Source organism: Electrona antarctica (assembly GCF_951216825.1).
Source record: "Electrona antarctica genome assembly, chromosome: 15".
NCBI lineage: Eukaryota > Metazoa > Chordata > Actinopteri > Myctophiformes > Myctophidae > Electrona > Electrona antarctica.
The window spans coordinates 610794-633293 of record NC_136796.1 but is presented as its reverse complement, the minus strand read 5'-3'; the positions used below and the strand labels follow the sequence as shown (position 1 = coordinate 633293).

The 22500-nt window shown below is 43.6% G+C and overlaps 1 protein-coding gene across 1 annotated transcript in view; it reads right to left on the bottom strand.

Moving 5' to 3' along the window:
• The window catches only part of rapgef5a (Rap guanine nucleotide exchange factor (GEF) 5a), an 80104-nt gene that overhangs the window by 1120 nt on the left and 56484 nt on the right, over positions 1 to 22500 (bottom strand). Inside the window, 11 exon segments of the mRNA XM_079522947.1 lie at positions 1452 to 1506; positions 1812 to 1876; positions 4040 to 4127; positions 5808 to 5858; positions 7141 to 7231; positions 9840 to 10018; positions 14380 to 14502; positions 17347 to 17444; positions 21901 to 21961; positions 21963 to 22051; positions 22307 to 22383. Of these exon segments, the coding sequence (XP_079379073.1) occupies positions 1452 to 1506; positions 1812 to 1876; positions 4040 to 4127; positions 5808 to 5858; positions 7141 to 7231; positions 9840 to 10018; positions 14380 to 14502; positions 17347 to 17444; positions 21901 to 21961; positions 21963 to 22051; positions 22307 to 22383 (977 nt within the window).

Here is a 22500-nt window from a genome sequence, read left to right as displayed (position 1 = left end):
TGCTTATACATGTAGCTATAGGTGTAATGTTAGAGACCACCGAAGACATGTAAATATGAAATAAATGCTTAAACATGTAGCTAGGTGTAATGTTAGAGTCCACAGAAGACATGTAAATATGAAATAAATGCTTAAACATGTAGCTAGGTGTAATGTTAGAGTCCACAGAAGTGAACCTTTCAAGCCTGTTCTCTCAACTCGCTGTTTTCTGCAAGACATTACTCTGTAAGCCATATCTCCAAAACTGGTGGGTCAAACTGAACAACCAATATGTCAATTTGAAGCTATGATTCCATGCTTTTATATGACATGAAAAAACAAAAAATCAAAAAAATCCAAAGGCAGTCCCTCAGTCAATTTTGGTCACAATATTCCTTCAGAGCGAACGTTTTTAACTCAAATCTTTGCTTCTGGGGGGGTCGGCGACCAAATACATATCATTTTTGGGGGTCCTTGACATGAAATAGTTTGAGATCCACCGATACAGAAACATGGGTTTTTTCAGAAAACTGTCATGATTTAGAAGACATTTTTAGAATCTGGTCTCAGGTCTAAATGGATGAACTACAAACAAACATTATATTAAACCTGTATATAGGAGGAGGAGGGGCTCAAAAAGGGGGTCCCTGAAAACGGTTGCTGGGAAACTGTAGACCTGTGCAAACTATGGAGAGAACCCAGGGCCTCCCTAAGGCTGCAGTGTGCAAACTCAAACACCAGGGGGCAACAGATCCACAGCAATACGGATATGGATGGGGAAACAAATCCAGAGTTGTGAGTGGGCTGTGTGATCAGTAAGGCTTCACTCACACCTGCACAACAGATTGTTGTATAGCTGATGCATGAGACTTGTTGACTGTTGCAAGCTCGCAATTCATTTCCATGGTTTGACACAACATTTTTGTTGTATGAGGGGGAGGGGGGGCAGTCGAAACACAGACGAAAGCCGTACAACAAAAATGTTGTGTCAAACCATGCGACTTCGATTGGAAATGCATTGGGGCGGCCATGACACTTACCCTTTGTTTACATCTAGCATCCAACAATGTTGTATGCTAGATGTATAGGTGTGAGTGAGGCCAAAGACAGGCTGTGTGTGTCAGTGAGACAGGCTGTATGATCAGTGAGACAGGCTGTCAGTGTGACAGACAGGCTGTCAGTGTGACAGACAGGCTGTCAGTGTGACAGACAGACAGGCTGTCAGTGTGACAGACAGGCTGTCAGTGTGACAGACAGGCTGTCAGTGTGACAAACAGGCTGTCAGTGTGACAGACAGGCTGTCAGTGTGACAGACAGACAGGCTGTCAGTGTGACAAACAGGCTGTCAGTGTGACAGACAGGCTGTCAGTGTGACAAACAGGCTGTCAGTGTGACAGACAGACAGGCTGTCAGTGTGACAGACAGCCAGGCACCACGCTCATTTATCGTTGCGTCCAGAGGTGAACACTCACCGGGTTGATCGCTTTGGCAGTGACGAATTAATCGCACCGTGTCTGCGATCATGTGCTGTGGAGATCGGGAAAGACCAGACAATGAAGAGATGTTATTACACACAGTCACAGTCTCACAGTCACACACAGTCACACACACAGTCACACAGTCACACACACAGTCACACAGTCACACACACAGTCACACACACAGTCACACACACACACACACACACACACACACACACACACACACACACACACACACACACACACACACACACACACACACACACACACACACACACACACACACACACACACACACACAACCCCTTCTTAAAAAACAAAACAACAGTCAGTATTGAGGTCCATACTCACCAGCTTCTCAAAGTTGACCAGGTTGTCATGAAATGTCTTGTTTCCTTCATGGATAAAGGTGATATCTGGGGAGAGGACCGAGGTGTTACCACAGAGTGCGTGCGTGCGTTTTTTTTCCATCCAATCAAGCATTAAAACACCGTGTTCTGAAACGGCCAGCGCGAGTGAAGGATTAACTGCAAAACAGAGCCAGTGAATGCAGGCCGAGTGGAATAGTAAGAGAGTGGCGACACGCTTTGATCTCGCCTCAAAGCGGAGCGGCTATAGTTCCTAACATTGGAACTATCCCATTGAGATAGAATGAGCACTTCCGCATTCCATTGTTACAATGGGAGTCAACGCTAGTGTCGCCACTCTCTTACTAGATTGGTCGAAATGGACATCAGCTGTTACAAGTCAAAGTTGCAAGTCCACAATGACTCACGGAGGGACGCGTTGTGAGCTTGTAGATCTGCTATTTTTGATGCGCAAGACCTTTCTACGGCGCAGCATAGCATGTTACGTTGTTCACAGAACACACAGAGTGGAGAATGGAGCGGGGAGGAGGAGGAATGAACGATGCAATGTTTTTCATTCAATTCAATTCAATTCAATTCAATTCAATTCAATTCAATTCAATTCAATTCAATTCAATTCAATTCAATTCAATTCAAGTTACAACCACAGTTTCTTTGGTCTTTAGAAGGCGCTAGAAGCTAGGAGGAGGTTATGATTACACACTAGGTTTGCTAGCTAGCAGGCTATGAATCAGATGATCAACTACTTCACTCCATCGCGACTATTATAACTATGATCGCGCGGCATAGCCGTTTGTTTTTAATAATGCCACATGCCTGCACTTTTGTTGGATAAGCATGAAGAAAGATGAATAAGAAAAAGAAACATGAAATCACGGCAAGAGCTACTGTAGTGTGACGGTCACCAAACTGTGGATAATATTGGGCAGAACTGAGGAGGGACTCCTGCTATACTTTACTGTACCGGACGACACGATGAGACGTCTCCGATCTAACTTGTTGAACAAACTACAGTAATAAACTCACCAATAGTAAAAGTATTTACACACTGTAGTGTATGAGCGTATGAGCCTATGAGGCATATGCTTTTTGAAAATCTGTCTTGAATGCTGCCGCCGCCCACCGCACCTACACGAGTGACGGTGACGGAAAAACCCACGTACAGTAGGCTTGTTTATGATATGAAAACAATCAGCCAGGAATGGATTAGTCCTTAAGTTGGAGAACTACCAACAAAACAACAGAGCTCACAGCTGCATGTCTGCTGTAGAAAAAAAAAAAAAAAAAAAAAATCATAAATAAATCATAAAAAAGAATAATATTAACACCTTAGTAGCCCGGAACTATTTAATCCATTTCATCCATGTGCCCATCATTTATAGCGCACGGACCACTTTTACCGGCGCACCGGAAGCTGGTGTGCATGTCTGTGTAGCAGCTAACAATAGCCACACCACTCTAGAGTCGATCGACAATAGGGCATTCACTTCTAGTCATTTTTACTAGTTGACTAGTTGCCTAGTTTACTAGTCGACTATTCGACTAGTTGTTTAACTACCTATTATGTAAAAAATAAAATAAAAAAATTAGCTTTTTTTTGTTTTAATAAATATTACATTGAAAAACTGTGTACATGGTGACTATGACTATAATCTACCTGATCTTGAGGCCTACAAAAAAAAAAAGCTTTTTTTTTCTTCTTATCAACTAGTCAACTAGTACCAACAAGGTCGACTAGTGGATTTACTAGTCGACTAGTAAACTAGTCGACTAGTTGCTTAATGCCCTAATCGACAACAACGGGAGGTAATAATAAATCTATCGCGACTAGCGACTGGACCGCGGAAGGCCGTCAAACACAGGATCTTTTTTCAGAATTAGACGGGATGATTTAGATCGGGAGTTATGATCGTTTTAAGATTTTAGTTTTCGTCAGCTAAACAGGCAGGGGAGATTTTCGATGACGTGTCACTTTTTGACACATCATCGGATCGGGCAACAAGCGCTCCAAGGCTCTAGAGCGATGCGAACGGTTTTGTTATCATTCATCTCCGTCCTATTTATCAATCTCTGGCTTGGGCACTTGACCATGACCTTGAACTTGACGGAGAACTCCGCCCCGGGCCTCCAAGGTGTTAACGATTACCGTTTTGCTAGTCGAATAATTGAATAATCGAATGTTATGTTAATGCCTATAGCGTGCGTGCCTACCTTTCAGAAGCAGAGGCATGAAGGGGATTTTGGGAGGCTTCATGCGTTTGAAGGACTCTCTGTAAGCCTTGTGGTTCAGAGATGGATCCTGGAGACACACACACACACACACACACACACACACACACACACACACACACACACACACACACACACACACACACACACACACACACACACACACACACACACACACACACACACAGGAGGTGTCATTCACCATTTTGTAATTGTTGATGACATGTATTACTGTGTTATTCGGGCTGGCTGGCTGGCTGGCTGACTGACTGACTGGATATGCAGGTGTTCATAGTAAACTGGGACCTACAGTGGTAATAACACACTGTAAGGCAGCAAATTTTGATTTTAGTTTTAGTCAAAGTCTCTTCAATAGTTTTCATTTAGTTTCAGTCACATTTTAGTCACCTGTAATGTTTTAGTGTTAGTCTAGTTTTACTCGACTAAAGTGTAGTCGACTAAATCTACAGTTGATTTAGTCGACTAAAATGTATTTTGGCGGGCCTTGATGCCGTCGTAATGATTGTTTTTACACTTGCTGAAAATAGCCGATCTACAAGCTCACGATCTACAAGCTCACGATCTACAAGCTCACGATCTACAAGCTCAAGATCTACAAGCTCACGATCTACAAGCTCACGATCTACAAGCTCACGATCTACAAGCTCACGATCTACAAGCTCACGATCTACAAGCTCACGATCTACCAGCTCACGATCTACCAGCTCACGATCTACCAGCTCACGATCTACCAGCTCACGATCTACCAGCTCACGATCTACCAGCTCACGATCTACAAGCTCACGATCTACCAGCTCACGATCTACAAGCTCACGATCTACAAGCTCACGATCTACAAGCTCACGATCTACAAGCTCACGATCTACAAGCTCACGACGCGTTGTGAGCTTGTTGATCTGCTATTTTCAGCATGCAACCAAGTGTAAAATGACTTATACTGGATCTCTTGTCCACTAGTCCCTTCCTAACATTTTAGTCTAGTTCATATTTGTTGACAAAATTGTCAGCATATTTAGTCTTAGTTGTAGTCATCATAGCTAGGTTTTCATTTAGTTTCCATTTAGTTTTCCTCAGTGGAAAAAGGTAGTCGACGAACATTTTTCGTCTTAGTTTTAGTCGACGAAATCAACACTGCTGTAACGTTGATCTGTTTGAGGTCATAACATAACATGTGACTAACGTTGATCTGTTTGAGGTCATAACATAACATGTGACTGTAATGTTGATCTGTTTGAGGTCATAACATAACATGTGACTAACGATGATCTGTTTGAGGTCATAACATAACATGTGACTGTAACGTTGATCTGTTTGAGGTCATAACATAACACATGTTACTGTAACGTTGATCTGTTTGAGGTCATAACATAACATGTGACTAACGTTGATCTGTTTGAGGTCATAACATAACATGTGACTAACGTTGATCTGTTTGAGGTCATAACATAACATGTGACTGTAACGTTGATCTGTTTGAGGTCATAACATAACATGTTACTGTAACGTTGATCTGTTTGAGGTCATAACATAACATGTGACTAACGATGATCTGTTTGAGGTCATAACATAACATGTGACTAACGATGATCTGTTTGAGGTCATAACATAACATGTGACTAATGATGATCTGTTTGAGGTCATAACATAACATGTGACTAATGATGATCTGTTTGAGGTCATAACATAACATGTGACTGTAACATGTGATGGAGCTGCGAGTGCTGCTTACCGTGATCAGCTCCAGCTCAGAGAAGAGCTTCTTAAACTTCCCCGGACATTTCTGAAGAAAGAAAAGGTTAAGGGTGAGAGAACAGGGGAGGATCGTGTGTCGGGTGGAAAACCCTCACACTCGTTCAAACCTGTTAATTTTTTTTTAGGATTCGAATGTGAAGAAATAGCAAACGTAGCAGTTGGACGAGGTCAAACGGAGTCGCTTCGCACCGCGCTTTGAGCTCGTGGATCTGATACTTTTGATGCTCTTGTGTGACGCTGTAGTAACGATTGAGTAGGGCCTTAAGTATTTTATTGCCATCTACGTTTATAAACGTACCCCCCCCCCCCCCCCCCCTACCCCCCCGGGACCTGTTCTTGCCAACTACGTTTATAAGCGTAGACATGTTTAATCCATATATGAACGCACGGTCGGTCTGTTTACCTTTTAGCATTGCTCCGGCTAGCATAGCCCTCCTCCTTCACCAACAGCGATGTTCTTTTCTAAATCCAGCTCCGTTGAGCCTCCATTATAACCCGATTTTCAAAGCGTCGTATCTCCAAAGGTTCGAGAGCTGTCCATGGTGAGCCAGCGCACACCCGACGATCGTAAATCATTTGTGATTTTGTATCCTGAGAAAATGTAGCTGGTTGTTCTGCTAGCTAAAGGCTGTGGGCTGTGGTGTGTGGTGTCGTTCCCCTTCCGGAAGCCCCCCAGCCCCCCCTTCCTGTTTAACCCGGAAAGACAACAAGCTCCGTAGCATTGAAGTCAATGAGCGGCAGTGAAGCGGTCAAACTTTCTGAACACTAGGTGGCAGTAAAGAAGTAAAAAACAACAAAAAACAAAAAACACAAAGTATGGAAATAAAATATGGAGATAAGAGGTTTCTGCCCGACTGCAACGTTATGATACATGCAGCCGGTGCACGCACGCACACACACACACACACACGCACGCACGCACACACACGCACGCACGCACACACACACACACACACGCACGCACGCACACACACACACACGCACGCACGCACACACACGCACGCACGCACACACACGCACGCACGCACGCACGCACGCACACACACACACACACACGCACGCACGCACACACACGCACGCACGCGCACGCACGCACGCACGCACGCACGCACGCACGCACGCACGCACGCACGCACGCACGCACACACACACGCACGCACGCACGCACGCACGCACGCACGCACGCACGCACGCACGCACGCACGCACGCACACACACACACACACGCACACACACACACACACACACACACACACACACACACACACACACACACACACACACACACACACGCACGCACTCTCTCTTACCTCCCAAGTTTGGTTGAGTCTGCTGACTGCCGCTGTGTTGAGGCCCATGATGATGGCGAAGGCCGAGTTCAAATTACGCTGGGCCTTACAGCTGCACACACACACACACACACACACACACACACACACACACACACACACACACACACACACACACACACACACACACACACACACACACACACACACACACACACACACACACACACACACACACACACACACACACACACACAATGAATAGATATAGACAGTTTGCATGTGCATACAGACATCTGTACTGTCAATACATCTGTTTGTGTACATGCGTGCATTTCTGCAAGCGTGTTTTAGCGTGCCTGTTCATGCCAGTTTGAGTCGAGTAATTGCCGATGACCTTTCACCTTGCCTGATCACATGACTAATTAAGTTGTGTAAGTGTGCTAATAAGGGTTTTCAACGTCACCGTGCTTCTCCCAGAAAGTAATTAACTAATAATGGTGTAAATATACTGTTTTTTTAATGTATTTTTTCATTCAGTGATAATACATATTTGGGATCTGAAGAATTTACACAAGCCGTCATGGAGTGTTGTTTTCGTCGACTAAAACTAAGACGAAATTTTTTCGTCGACTACCTTTTTCCACTGACAAAAACTAAATGGAAACTAAATGAAAACTAAGCTGTGATGACTAAAACTAAGACTAAATATACTGACAATTTAGTCAACAAATAAAAACTAGACTAAAATGTTAGGAAGGGACTAGTGGACAAGAGATCCAGTATAAGTCGTTTACACTTGTTTGCATGCTGAAAATAGCCGATCTACAAGCTCACAACGCGTCGCGCTGCGACGCGTTGTGAGCTTGTAGATCGGCTATTTTCAGCAAATGTAAAATCAGCCATTATGACGGCATCAAGGCCTGCCAAAACACATTTTAGTCGACTAAATCACCTGTAGATTTAGTCGACTAAAATCTCATGACATTTAGTCGACTAAAACTAAACTAACACTAACACATTCCAGGTGACTAAAACTAAGTGAAAACTATTCAAGAGACTATGACTAAAACTAAAATAGAAATTTGATGCCAAAAACAACACTGCCGTCATGGAGTGCTTCCTGTATTAGCTTTATCAATTTAGTTGATTATTAAAAATAAAATAAAAAATCTAAAACACATTTTGTCGATTGGTTGAATGTCTTCGAAATCATGACAGTTTTCTGAAAAACCTCATGTTTCTATGTCAGTGGTTCTCAAACTATTTCATGTCAAGGACCCCCAAAATAATATGTATTTGGCCGCCGACCCCCATCTGAAAATATGTTGTTCCAGGGACCCCCCACCCCCCCAGAAGCAAAGATTTAAAAACTTAAAAAACTATATATTCAAAGATTTGTGCCACATTTTCACGATTTTTTCAAAAAATAGCAGATCTACAAGCTCGTAGCGCGGCACTCGGTGCCGTGCTATGAGCTTGTAGATCTGCTATTTTCAACAGCTAAAGTTTAAAATAATGGTTAAAGTGGTTAAACGCTATGAGGTGACACAGATGCTGCCTCTGGTCTAAATGGGTTAACCAATTAGCTGCCAGCATTGTTTCAGTTTGTAGTCCCTTCCCTGCCGAGGTCTTTTCAGCCGGATATCTTATTTTGGAGACCCCAAATGTACGACCCTGTGCACGCTAGGGCATTAAGCAACTAGTCGACTAGTTTACTAGTCGACTAGTAAATCCACTAGTCGACCTTGTTGGTACTAGTTGACTAGTTGATAAGAAAAAAAAAAAAAAAAAGTTTATTTTTTTTATTTTTTATTTTTTTCCCGATTTTGTAGGCCTCAAGATCAGGTAGATTATAGTTATTGTCACCATGTACACAGTTTTTCAATGTACAAATATGTATTTCCAAAAAAGTTTTTTTTTAAATTTATTTAATTTTTTACATAATAGGTAGTTAAACAACTAGTCAACTAGTCGACTAGTAAACTAGTTGACTAGTAAAAAATACTAGAAGTGAATGCCCTAGTGCACGCAAGCGTGTTTAATAGGGATGCTCCGATCAGGTTTTTTGGGACCGATACCGATTGTTTTTCTCATGATCGGCCGATACCGATAGGTCTGATACCGATACTATTCTTGTGAAATGTTGCAAATTTTAATATTTCCAAAATGTTATTGATTATATGTGACCAGATTAGCCTGATAGCCTGCCATCGAGCAAATTCCAGCTTTTTTGTTTCCTGCAAGACATTACTCTATAAGCCATATCTCCAAAACTGGTGGGTCAAACTGAACAACCAAAATGTCAATTTGAAGCTATGATTCCCTGCTTTCATATGACATGAAAAAACAAAAATTCAAAAAAATCCAATGGCAGTCCCTCAGTCAAATTTGGTCACATATGTCAAAACCCACGTCAAAACTGTTCCTGTGTGTGTGGGGAGGAGGACGGGGAGAATGTTTAGGCCTGTCACAAAGAGGCAAAATGATGTTATACTCTATATCTGATTGACATTTATACCACTTAAATGGTGTTTCTCCAGATAGGGTAAATTGCCGATCACAGATGGGGTAAATGCCGATTACCGAACAGAGTGAATATCGGCCGATCACCGAGCGCTGGCCGATTATCGGAGCGTCTCTAGTGTTTAAGTCCTGGTGTGTGCGTGCGTGTGTGTGTGTGTGTGTGTGTGTGCATGTGTGCGTGTGTAAGTCCTTACTGCGCAGCGATCTTGATGAACTTCTTGAGCAGCTGCACCCTCTTGCTGAGCGACGGACACATGAGCACCTCCGACATCACCCACTGCTGCACCTCGTTGCAGCGCTGCAGCAGCACCGACAGCGCCCCCGCCTGCCCGCTGCCGGGAGCGCGGCTCAGCGTGTAGTACACCAGCTCCTGCTGCAAGGGGGGGGGGGGGGGGGGGGGGCATGACAAGATAAGATAGACACGAGGTCATCGTCACAATCTACCAGCTCAGTGGCCTTGTGGTTAGAGTGTCCGCCCTGAAACTGGAAGGTCGGGGGTTCGATCCCCGGGCCGGGCCAAAAAAATGGGACCACTGTCACTCAGCATCAAGGTTGTGTGTGTGCGCACGCGCGTGCGTGCATGCATGTGCGCGTGCGTGCGTGCGTTCTAATGTGTGTGCGTTAGTCTCGTGTTGCGATCTAATCCGTATAGATGGATTTCAACTCTCTACAGGAGGAATATTAAATGCTTGCAGCGTGGCATTTCACAATAAGAGCATTAGAATAGATTCCTGTCTGCTTGATGAGTGCTCTGGCATTTCACAATAAGAGCATTAGAATAGATTCCTGTCTGCTTGAACAGTGCTCTGGCATTTCACAATAAGAGCATTAGATTAGATTCCTGTCTGCTTGAACAGTGCTCTGGCATTTCACAATAAGAGCATTAGATTAGATTCCTGTCTGCTTGAACAGTGCTCTGGCATTTCACAATAAGAGCATTAGATTAGATTCCTGTCTGCTTGATGAGTGCTCTGGCATTTCACAATAAGAGCATTAGATTAGATTCATGTCTGCTTGATGAGTGTTCTGGCATTTCACAATAAGAGCATTAGATTAGATTAGATTCCTGTCTGCTTGAACAGTGCTCTGGCATTTCACAATAAGAGCATTAGATTAGATTCCTGTCTGCTTGATGAGTGCTCTGGCATTTCACAATAAGAGCATTAGAATAGATTCCTGTCTGCTTGAACAGTGCTCTGGCATTTCACAATAAGAGCATTAGATTAGATTCCTGTCTGCTTGAACAGTGCTCTGGCATTTCACAATAAGAGCATTAGATTAGATTCCTGTCTGCTTGAACAGTGCTCTGGCATTTCACAATAAGAGCATTAGATTAGATTCCTGTCTGCTTGATGAGTGCTCTGGCATTTCACAATAAGAGCATTAGATTAGATTCATGTCTGCTTGATGAGTGTTCTGGCATTTCACAATAAGAGCATTAGATTAGATTAGATTCCTGTCTGCTTGAACAGTGCTCTGGCATTTCACAATAAGAGCATTAGATTAGATTCCTGTCTGCTTGATGAGTGCTCTGGCATTTCACAATAAGAGCATTAGATTAGATTCCTGTCTGCTTGATGAGTGCTCTGGCATTTCACAATAAGAGCATTAGATTAGATTCCTGTCTGCTTGAACAGTGCTCTGGCATTTCACAATAAGAGCATTAGATTAGATTCCTGTCTGCTTGAACAGTGCTCTGGCATTTCACAATAAGAGCATTAGATTAGATTCCTGTCTGCTTGATGAGTGCTCTGGCATTTCACAATAAGAGCATTAGAATAGATTCCTGTCTGCTTGAACAGTGCTCTGGCATTTCACAATAAGAGCATTAGATTAGATTCCTGTCTGCTTGAACAGTGCTCTGGCATTTCACAATAAGAGCATTAGATTAGATTTCTGTCTGCTTGATGAGTGCTCTGGCATTTCACAATAAGAGCATTAGAATAGATTCCTGTCTGCTTGAACAGTGCTCTGGCATTTCACAATAAGAGCATTAGATTAGATTCCTGTCTGCTTGAACAGTGCTCTGGCATTTCACAATAAGAGCATTAGAATAGATTCCTGTCTGCTTGAACAGTGCTCTGGCATTTCACAATAAGAGCATTAGATTAGATTCCTGTCTGCTTGATGAGTGCTCTGGCATTTCACAATAAGAGCATTAGATTAGATTCCTGTCTGCTTGAACAGTGCTCTGGCATTTCACAATAAGAGCATTAGATTAGATTCCTGTCTGCTTGATGAGTGCTCTGGCATTTCACAATAAGAGCATTAGATTAGATTCCTGTCTGCTTGAACAGTGCTCTGGCATTTCACAATAAGAGCATTAGATTAGATTCCTGTCTGCTTGATGAGTGCTCTGGCATTTCACAATAAGAGCATTAGATTAGATTCCTGTCTGCTTGATGAGTGCTCTGGCATTTCACAATAAGAGCATTAGAATAGATTCCTGTCTGCTTGAACAGTGCTCTGGCATTTCACAATAAGAGCATTAGAATAGATTCCTGTCTGCTTGAACAGTGCTCTGGCATTTCACAATAAGAGCATTAGATTAGATTCCTGTCTGCTTGAACAGTGCTCTGGCATTTCACAATAAGAGCATTAGATTAGATTCCTGTCTGCTTGATGAGTGCTCTGGCATTTCACAATAAGAGCATTAGATTAGATTCCTGTCTGCTTGATGAGTGCTCTGGCATTTCACAATAAGAGCATTAGAATAGATTCCTGTCTGCTTGATGAGTGCTCTGGCATTTCACAATAAGAGCATTAGATTAGATTCCTGTCTGCTTGATGAGTGCTCTGGCATTTCACAATAAGAGCATTAGATTATATTCCTGTCTGCTTGAACAGTGCTCTGGCATTTCACAATAAGAGCATTAGATTAGATTCCTGTCTGCTTGAACAGTGCTCTGGCATTTCACAATAAGAGCATTAGATTAGATTCCTGTCTGCTTGAACAGTGCTCTGGCATTTCACAATAAGAGCATTAGATTAGATTCCTGTCTGCTTGAACAGTGCTCTGGCATTTCACAATAAGAGCATTAGATTAGATTCCTGTCTGCTTGATGAGTGCTCTGGCATTTCACAATAAGAGCATTAGATTAGATTCCTGTCTGCTTGATGGGTGCTCTGGCATTTCACAATAAGAGCATTAGATTAGATTCCTGTCTGCTTGATGAGTGCTCTGGCATTTCACAATAAGAGCATTAGATTAGATTCCTGTCTGCTTGATGAGTGCTCTGGCATTTCACAATAAGAGCATTAGATTAGATTCCTGTCTGCTTGATGAGTGCTCTGGCATTTCACCATACGCACCGTTGTTGGAGTGATGTTAGAACTGGATAAGTGTTGTTTTTGACCGCACATTTTGATTTTAGGTTTAGTCATAGTTCTTCTTTGAATTGTTTTCATTTAGTTTCAGTCACATTTTAGTCACCTGGAATGTTTTAGTGTTATGTCTCGTTTTAGTCGACTACATATCATAATATTTTAGTCGACTTAATCTACATTTGTTTTAGTCGACTAAAATGCATTTTAGCAGGCCTTGATGCTGTTGTAATGGCTGATTTTACACTTGCTGATAATAGCAGATCTACAAGCTCAGTGAGCTTGTAGATCGGCTATTTCCAGCATGCAACTAAGCGTAAAATGACTTATACTGGATCTCTTGTCCACTAGTCCCTTGCCTGACATTTTAGTCTAGTTTTTATTTGTAGACGAAATTGTGGGTATATTTGGTCTCAGTTGTAGTCATGGTGGCTTAGTTTTTATTGAGTTTTCCTCAGTGTAAAACGGTAGTCGACGAACATTTCTCGTCATAGTCTTAGTCGACAAAAACAACGATATAAGGATTGTGTGCGCTCGCGCACGCATGCATATGTGTGTGTGTGTTTGTGCGTGTGTGTGCGTGTGCGTGCGTGTGCGCATGTATATTACATTTTTGCCATGGACATACACAATGAGTAGACGACGAACACATAAAGACATACAATGACCATATTACATCACCAGGGGTCCATTTGGTTCCATCTGTACACTCTCAGAGTTACAGATGGAACCTGACAGTGAGCTGACAGCACGATGGCGCCATACTATGGTGACACGCTCAGAGCAGCTCTCGTCTTATTGTGTATGTAAGACTGAGAATGCTCTGAGCAAAATAATTTTCATTGTATTTATACATATGACAAATAAACCTGAACCTGATTTGGGGTCTTTGAAAACAAAACAAACTCCTAATATGCCATACATAGTGTCACAATAAATCACTATTCTGAAGACAACCTGGAGACCCCTGGTGTGTGTGTGTGTGTGTGTGTGTGTGTGTGTGTGTGCGTGCGCGTACCTCGTGTATAGAGTTGAACAGACTCCAGTCCAGTAGAGTCAGAGCAGTGTGTGTGTGTGTGTGTGTGCGTGCGCGTACCTCGTGTATAGAGTTGAACAGACTCCAGTCCAGTAGAGTCAGAGCGGTGTGTGTGTGTGTGTGTGTGTGTGCGTACCTCGTGTATAGAGTTGAACAGACTCCAGTCCAGTAGAGTCAGAGCAGTGTGTGTGTGTGTGTGTGTGTGCGTACCTCGTGTATAGAGTTGAACAGACTCCAGTCCAGTAGAGTCAGAGCAGTGTGTGTGTGTGTGTGTGTGTGTGCGTACCTCGTGTATAGAGTTGAACAGACTCCAGTCCAGTAGAGTCAGAGCAGTGTGTGTGTGTGTGTGTGTGTGTGTGTGTGTGTGTGCGTACCTCGTGTATAGAGTTGAACAGACTCCAGTCCAGTAGAGTCAGAGCGGCTGCCACGTCCCAGGTGTTCATGCCCAGCAAACGAACCGTCCTCCTGCACAGCTCTGCACTGTCTGTGAGAGGAGGCTACGCACACGCACACACACACACACACACACACACACACACACACACACACACACACACACACACACACACACACACACACACACACACACACACACACATACACACACACACGGTTAGGGTTATTATTTAACTTTGTTTTTGCACGTTTCATCATTCTGAGAAGCAGCTGTTTGTTGTTTTGTTGTTTGTTGCCGGACTTCTTTTATTCTTAGAAGCGGTTCCCTTCTCTGTTTATTCTTAGAAGCGGTTCCCTTCTCTGTTTATTCTTAGAAGCGGTTCACTTCTCTGTTTATTCTTAGAAGCGGTTCCTTCTCTGTTTATTCTTAGAAGCGGTTCACTTCTCTGTTTATTCTTAGAAGCGGTTCCTTCTCTGTTTATTCTTAGAAGCGGTTCCCTTCTCTGTTTATTCTTAGAAGCGGTTCACTTCTCTGTTTATTCTTAGAAGCGGTTCACTTCTCTGTTTATTCTTAGAAGCGGTTCCCTTCTCTGTTTATTCTTAGAAGCGGTTCACTTCTCTGTTTATTCTTAGAAGCGGTTCCCTTCTCTGTTTATTCTTAGAAGCGGTTCCCTTCTCTGTTTATTCTTAGAAGCGGTTCCCTTCTCTGTTTATTCTTAGAAGCGGTTCACTTCTCTGTTTATTCTTAGAAGCGGTTCCCTTCTCTGTTTATTCTTAGAAGCGGTTCCCTTCTCTGTTTATTCTTAGAAGCGGTTCCCTTCTCTGTTTATTCTTAGAAGCGGTTCCCTTCTCTGTTTATTCTTAGAAGCGGTTCCCTTCTCTGTTTATTCTTAGAAGCGGTTCCCTTCTCTGTTTATTCTTAGAAGCGGTTCCCTTCTCTGTTTATTCTTAGAAGCGGTTCACTTCTGTTTATTCTTAGAAGCGGTTCACTTCTCTGTTTATTCTTAGAAGCGGTTCCCTTCTCTGTTTATTCTTAGAAGCGGTTCCCTTCTCTGTTTATTCTTAGAAGCGGTTCACTTCTGTTTATTCTTAGAAGCGGTTCACTTCTCTGTTTATTCTTAGAAGCGGTTCCTTCTCTGTTTATTCTTAGAAGCGGTTCCTTCTCTGTTTATTCTTAGAAGCGGTTCACTTCTCTGTTTTTTCTTAGAAGCGGTTCCTTCTCTGTTTATTCTTAGAAGCGGTTCCCTTCTCTGTTTATTCTTAGAAGCGGTTCACTTCTGTTTATTCTTAGAAGCGGTTCCCTTCTCTGTTTATTCTTAGAAGCGGTTCCCTTCTCTGTTTTCCACTGTGTCTGAATGTTGTAAAGTTCACCGAGGACGTTTTTGTCTCAGGAAAATGCAGTCTTAGGAATTGGCAGTTACGTAAACGATGTGTCCATGACCGTCTACGTGTTTTATTTGTGGTGTATCTTTGGTGTATGTGTACATTTTTCATTTCATTTATTTATTCATTTCGAAACATATTAAAATATAAATGATGAAAAGACAAATAAAGGACAATTTGATTATTTAACAAAGAAAGAAACAGCGCAAAAAATATATCCTAATAGCCTTATATTTGTGTTTGAAAAGGGAGTAGGAAGAAGTTTAGTGAAAACCGTATCGGGTCCCATATACCGCTTCTTTGAGTATCACAATACCTCAAACAATATAATCTTCAGATGGATTTGTTTGGCTTTCCGCCCCAGTGTCACCACACTCACAATAAAAATTAATAACCAAACGGAAATACAAAAAAATAACAAATGAAAACACTGAAGAATACAATATAATGCGATACGAGAACGCAGTACACCGATGAGTAATACATTCTATAGCCGTGTTGTCGTGCTCATTTCAGCACGGCTGGAGAGCCTCTTTCAACCAATGGCGTGGTCAGAAGAACTACCTGTAGTAATAGACCAACCAATGGCTGGTCAGAAGAACTACCTGTAGTAATAGACCAACCAATGGCTGGTCAGAAGAACTACCTGTAGTAATAGACCAACCAATGGCTGGTCAGAAGAACTACCTGTAGTAATAGACCAACCAATGGCTGGTCAGAAGAACTACCTGTAGTAATAGACCAACCAATGGCGTGGTCAGAAGAACTACCTGTAGTAATAGACCAACCAATGGCGTGGTCAGAAGAACTACCTGTAGTAATAGACCAACCAATGGCGTGGTCAGAAGAACTACCTGTAGTAATAGAAATATTTCATTCCACTTTTGTCTTGCTTCTCCTTTTTTGGGGGCAACTCCTCTGTGTTACCACCAGAGGGGGCTGAAGTACCACCAGTGGTACTGGTACCAGTGGTTGGGAACCTCTGGTCTAAACTATGTAAACTGTATTTCATATTGTTTTTATCGTTAATTAGTCACCTTCACAACGAGGTACAGATTGTAAGGACCATCACAACGAGGTACAGATTGTAAGGACCTTCACAACGAGGTACAGATTGTAAGGACCTTCACAACGAGGTACAGATTGTAAGGACCACGTATTTTGTGGAATGAGCAACACAGCTAAACGTGTGCAGATGGTTGCTATTAAACCTTTGCTTTGAGTTGGCCATTTTTACACTTACACTATTAAGGTTTACACTCAGTGTTATCAGGGGAACTCAGTAGCTTTTTGCGAGGAGTTTACAGTTTACAATGCGTAGCGTCTACTGTACCATGATGTGTGTGAGGAGTCTACATGTACAGTAACAACAGCGTGTACTGTACCATGATCTGTGTGAGGAGTCTACATGTACAGTAAGGTGTACTGTACCATGATCTGTGTGAGGAGTCTACATGTACAGTAAGGTCTACTGTACCATGATCTGTGTGAGGAGTCTACATGTACAGTAAGGTGTACTGTACCATGATCTACATGTACAGTAACAACAGCGTCTACTGTACCATGATCTCGGTGAGGTCTCGGTGACACGCCACCAGCCGGCCCTGAGGAGTCAACGACTCGGAGTACACACAGTCGCTGGAGTGGAGCAGCCTCCTCTCTGCACGCACACACGTACACCACGCACACGCACGCACGCACACGCACGCACGCACACACGCACACAGGGAAGAAGAAAGAAGAGGGAAACAGTCAGAGAAAAAATATAACTGAATCACTTTATCGTCATAATGTGGAGCTGAATCAGAGAGATCAAAGGGTAGGGTCATTGATAATGTACGTTGTATTGTGAGCTTGTAGATCTAGTCACTGATAATGTACGTTGTATTGTGATCTTGTAGATCTAGTCACTGATAATGTAGGTTGTATTGTGAGCTTGTAGATCTAGTCACTGATAATGTACGTTGTATTGTGAGCTTGTAGATCTAGTCACTGATAATGTACGTTGTATTGTGAACTTGTAGATCTAGTCACTGATAATGTACGTTGTATTGTGAGCTTGTAGATCTAGTCACTGATAATGTACGTTGTATTGTGAGCTTGTAGATCTAGTCACTGATAATGTACGTTGTATTGTGAGCTTGGGCTTTAAGCAACTAGTCGACTAGTAAATCCACTAGTTGACCTTGTTGGTACTAGTTGAGAAGAAAAAAAAGTTTTGGGTTTTTTTCCCGTTTTTGTAGGCCTCAAGATCAGCTAATTATAATTATAGTCACCAATGTACACCGTTTTTAAATGTACAACTATTATTTTTATTATTATTATTTTTACATAATAGGTAGGCCTAGTTAACACCATGGAGGCCCGGGGCGGAGTTCTCCGTCAAGTTCAAGGTCATGGTCAAGTGCCCAAGCCGGAGATTGATAAATAGGACGGAGATTAATGATAACAAAACCGTTCGCATCGCTCTAGAGCCTTGGAGCGCTTGTTGCCCGATCCGATGACGTGTCAAAAAGTGACACGTCATCGAAAATGTTCCCTGCCTGTTTAGCTGACGAAAACGAAAATCTTAAAACGATCATAATTCCCAATCTAAATCATCCCGTCTAATTCTGAAAAATAGATCCTGTGTTTGACGGCCTTCCGCGGTCCAGTCGCTAGTCGCGATAGATTTATTCTTGTCTCCCGTTGTTGTCGATCGACTCTAGAGTGGTGTGGCTATTGTTAGCTGCTACACAGACATGCACACCAGCTTCCGGTGTGCCGGTAAAAGTGGTCCGTGCGCTATAAATGATGGGCACATGGAATAAATGGATTAAATAGTTCCGGGCTACTAAGGTGTTAAACAACTAGTCGACTAGTAAAACTCACTAGAAGTGAAAGCCCCAGTGTGAGCTTGTAGATCAGCTCATGTGTTTTGCACATCTGGGTGTGTGTCTGTAGAACTGGGTTGTCTCGTTATGTCCTCTGGGTGTGTGTCTGTAGAACTGGGCTGTCTCGTTATGTCCTCTGGGTGTGTGTCTGTAGAACTGGGCTGTCTCGTTATGTCATCTGGGTGTGTGTCTGTAGAACTGGGTTGTCTCGTTATGTCATCTGGGTGTGTGTCTGTAGAACTGGGTTGTCTCGTTATGTCATCTGGGTGTGTGTGTCTGTAGAACTGGGTTGTCTCGTTATGTCATCTGGGTGTGTGTCTGTAGAACTGGGTTGTCTCGTTATGTCATCTGGGTGTGTGTCTGTAGAACTGGGTTGTCTCGTTATGTCATCTGGGTGTGTGTCTGTAGAACTGGGCTGTCTCGTTATGTCCTCTGGGTGTGTGTCTGTAGAACTGGGTTGTCTCGTTATGTCATCTGGGTGTGTGTCTGTAGAACTGGGCTGTCTCGTTATGTCATCTGGGTGTGTGTCTGTAGAACTGGGCTGTCTCGTTATGTCCTCTGGGTGTGTGTCTGTAGAACTGGGCTGTCTCGTTATGTCATCTGGGTGTGTGTCTGTAGAACTGGGTTGTCTCGTTATGTCATCTGGGTGTGTGTCTGTAGAACTGGGTTGTCTCGTTATGTCATCTGGGTGTGTGTGTCTGTAGAACTGGGTTGTCTCGTTATGTCATCTGGGTGTGTGTGTCTGTAGAACTGGGCTGTCTCGTTATGTCATCTGGGTGTGTGTGTCTGTAGAACTGGGCTGTCTCGTTATGTCATCTGGGTGTGTGTCTGTAGAACTGGGCTGTCTCGTTATGTCATCTGGGTGTGTGTCTGTAGAACTGGGCTGTCTCGTTATGTCATCTGGGTGTGTGTCTGTAGAACTGGGCTGTCTCGTTATGTCATCTGGGTGTGTGTCTGTAGAACTGGGCTGTCTCGTTATGTCATCTGGGTGTGTGTCTGTAGAACTGGGCTGTCTCGTTATGTCCTCTGGGTGTGTGTGTCTGTAGAACTGGGTTGTCTCGTTATGTCATCTGGGTGTGTGTGTCTGTAGAACTGGGTTGTCTCGTTATGTCATCTGGGTGTGTGTCTGTAGAACTGGGCTGTCTCGTTATGTCATCTGGGTGTGTGTGTCTGTAGAACTGGGTTGTCTCGTTATGTCATCTGGGTGTGTGTCTGTAGAACTGGGTTGTCTCGTTATGTCATCTGGGTGTGTGTCTGTAGAACTGGGCTGTCTCGTTATGTCATCTGGGTGTGTGTCTGTAGAACTGGGTTGTCTCGTTATGTCATCTGGGTGTGTGTCTGTAGAACTGGGCTGTCTCGTTATGTCATCTGGGTGTGTGTCTGTAGAACTGGGCTGTCTCGTTATGTCATCTGGGTGTGTGTCTGTAGAACTGGGCTGTCTCGTTATGTCCTCTGGGTGTGTGTGTCTGTAGAACTGGGTTGTCTCGTTATGTCATCTGGGTGTGTGTGTCTGTAGAACTGGGTTGTCTCGTTATGTCATCTGGGTGTGTGTCTGTAGAACTGGGCTGTCTCGTTATGTCATCTGGGTGTGTGTGTCTGTAGAACTGGGTTGTCTCGTTATGTCATCTGGGTGTGTGTCTGTAGAACTGGGTTGTCTCGTTATGTCATCTGGGTGTGTGTCTGTAGAACTGGGCTGTCTCGTTATGTCATCTGGGTGTGTGTCTGTAGAACTGGGTTGTCTCGTTATGTCATCTGGGTGTGTGTCTGTAGAACTGGGCTGTCTCGTTATGTCATCTGGGTGTGTGTCTGTAGAACTGGGCTGTCTCGTTATGTCATCTGGGTGTGTGTCTGTAGAACTGGGTTGTCTCGTCAGCACGGCTGCTTTTATAAATAGGATACAGATTGTATGTGTAACTGTGTGTTGCTGTTTTGGGCTATTTTTAAATCTCAAAGGCACTATTCCTGGTAAAAATGGAGGTGATATAAAAAACAAATACATTGTGGTCAAAATTCCATGTTTTGCCACAGACGTACACAACGAGCGGACACAATGATTACCAGAAACGCACAAAGAGATAGCCCTGAATAACCCTAACAGGTCTGTAACTCTGAGTGTACAGATGGAACCAAATGAACCCGTATGGGTCCAAATAGAGCCGAAGTCCTGACGTCACTCGCTCATCCCCTCGATTCCCCCCGGTTCACGGAAGTAATTTCTCTATGGAGAATAACATGGGGTGATCCTAATATTGTCTACTATACGCATTGTGGTCCTAAAATAAACAAGCCGTCTCTGCGTTATCGTCAGGGAGGTGTCTCTGTATCGTTGACGACCGGCAGTCACTCATACCATTATGATACAGTCTGCTTCTAGCCAGTGTTGTTTTCGTCGACTAAAACTAAGACGAAAATTATTCGTCGACTACCTTTTTCCACTGACAAAAACTAAATGGAAACTAAATGAAAACTAAGCTGTGATGACTAAAACTAAGACTAAATATACTGACAATTTAGTCAACAAATAAAAACTAGACTAAAATATTCCAGGTGACTAAAATGTGACTAAAACTAAGTGAAAACTATTCAAGAGACTATGACTAAAATAGAAATTTGATGCCAAAAACAACACTGCTTCTAGCGAAAATGTAACTAATTCAGCAGCAGTTGATTCACCCAGTACACGAACCCAGTACACCCAGATTCACCCAGTACACCCAGATTCACCCAGTACCCCCAGATTCACCCAGTACACCAACCCAGTACACCCAGATTCACCAGTACACCCAGATTCACCCAGTACACCAACCCAGTACACCCAGATTCACCCAGTACACCAACCCAGTTGATTCACCCAGTACACCAACCCAGTACACCCAGATTCACCCAGTACACCAACCCAGTACACCCAGATTCACCCAGTACACCAACCCAGTACACCCAGATTCACCCAGTACACCAACCCAGTTGATTCACCCAGTACACCAACCCAGTACACCCAGATTCACCCAGTACACCAACCCAGTACACCAAGATTCACCCAGTACACCAACCCAGTACACCCAGATTCACCCAGTACACGAACCCGTGGATTTGCGCACCTCTACCGATATTGACGTCAGACTTTGGTGCTCTATACAAAACAATTTGCTATGGAATCCAAATCGTAGCGTAGTCGTAGCGAATGAGAACTCTATGTGTGTGTGTGTGTGTGTGCGTGCGTGTGACGTGCGTGCGTGCGTGTACCTCCGGTGTGCGACACCACAGCCAGCACCATGTCCTCGTCTCCTCGGTCCATCTTCTTACCCCACAATCCTCAGCAGCTCCTGGGCTTCCAGAGACGAGTACGTGTGCACGCTGAGGTACGAGTCTGAACTGACGTGAACACGACAGATCACTGGGGGGGGGGGGGGGGGGGGGGGGGATGAAACAACGTAAGAATTATGATTCATTCTTTATTATCTTTCTTGCCCTGGTTGTTAACCCATTAAGACCTGAAGCGTGTGTGTGTGTGTGTGCGTGTGTGTGTGTGTGTGTGTGTGTGTGTGTGTGTGTGTGTGTGTGTGTGTGTGTGTGTGTGCGTGCGTGTGTGTGTGTGTGCGTGTGTGTGTGCGTGTGTGTGTGCGTGTGTGTGTGCGTGCACATTAATCACCCTCTCTATTCTCGGTCTGCGGGCTGCGAAGCTGTAGGCAATTCTCCTTCAAACTCAACTGTTGGTAGAGAGTCTTACTCTGAGAGAGAGAGAGAGAGAGAGAGAGAGAGAGAGGGGGGGGAGAGAGAGAGAGAGAGGGGGGGGGGGAGAGAGAGATAGAGAGAGAGAGAGAGAGAGAGAGAGAGAGGGGGGAG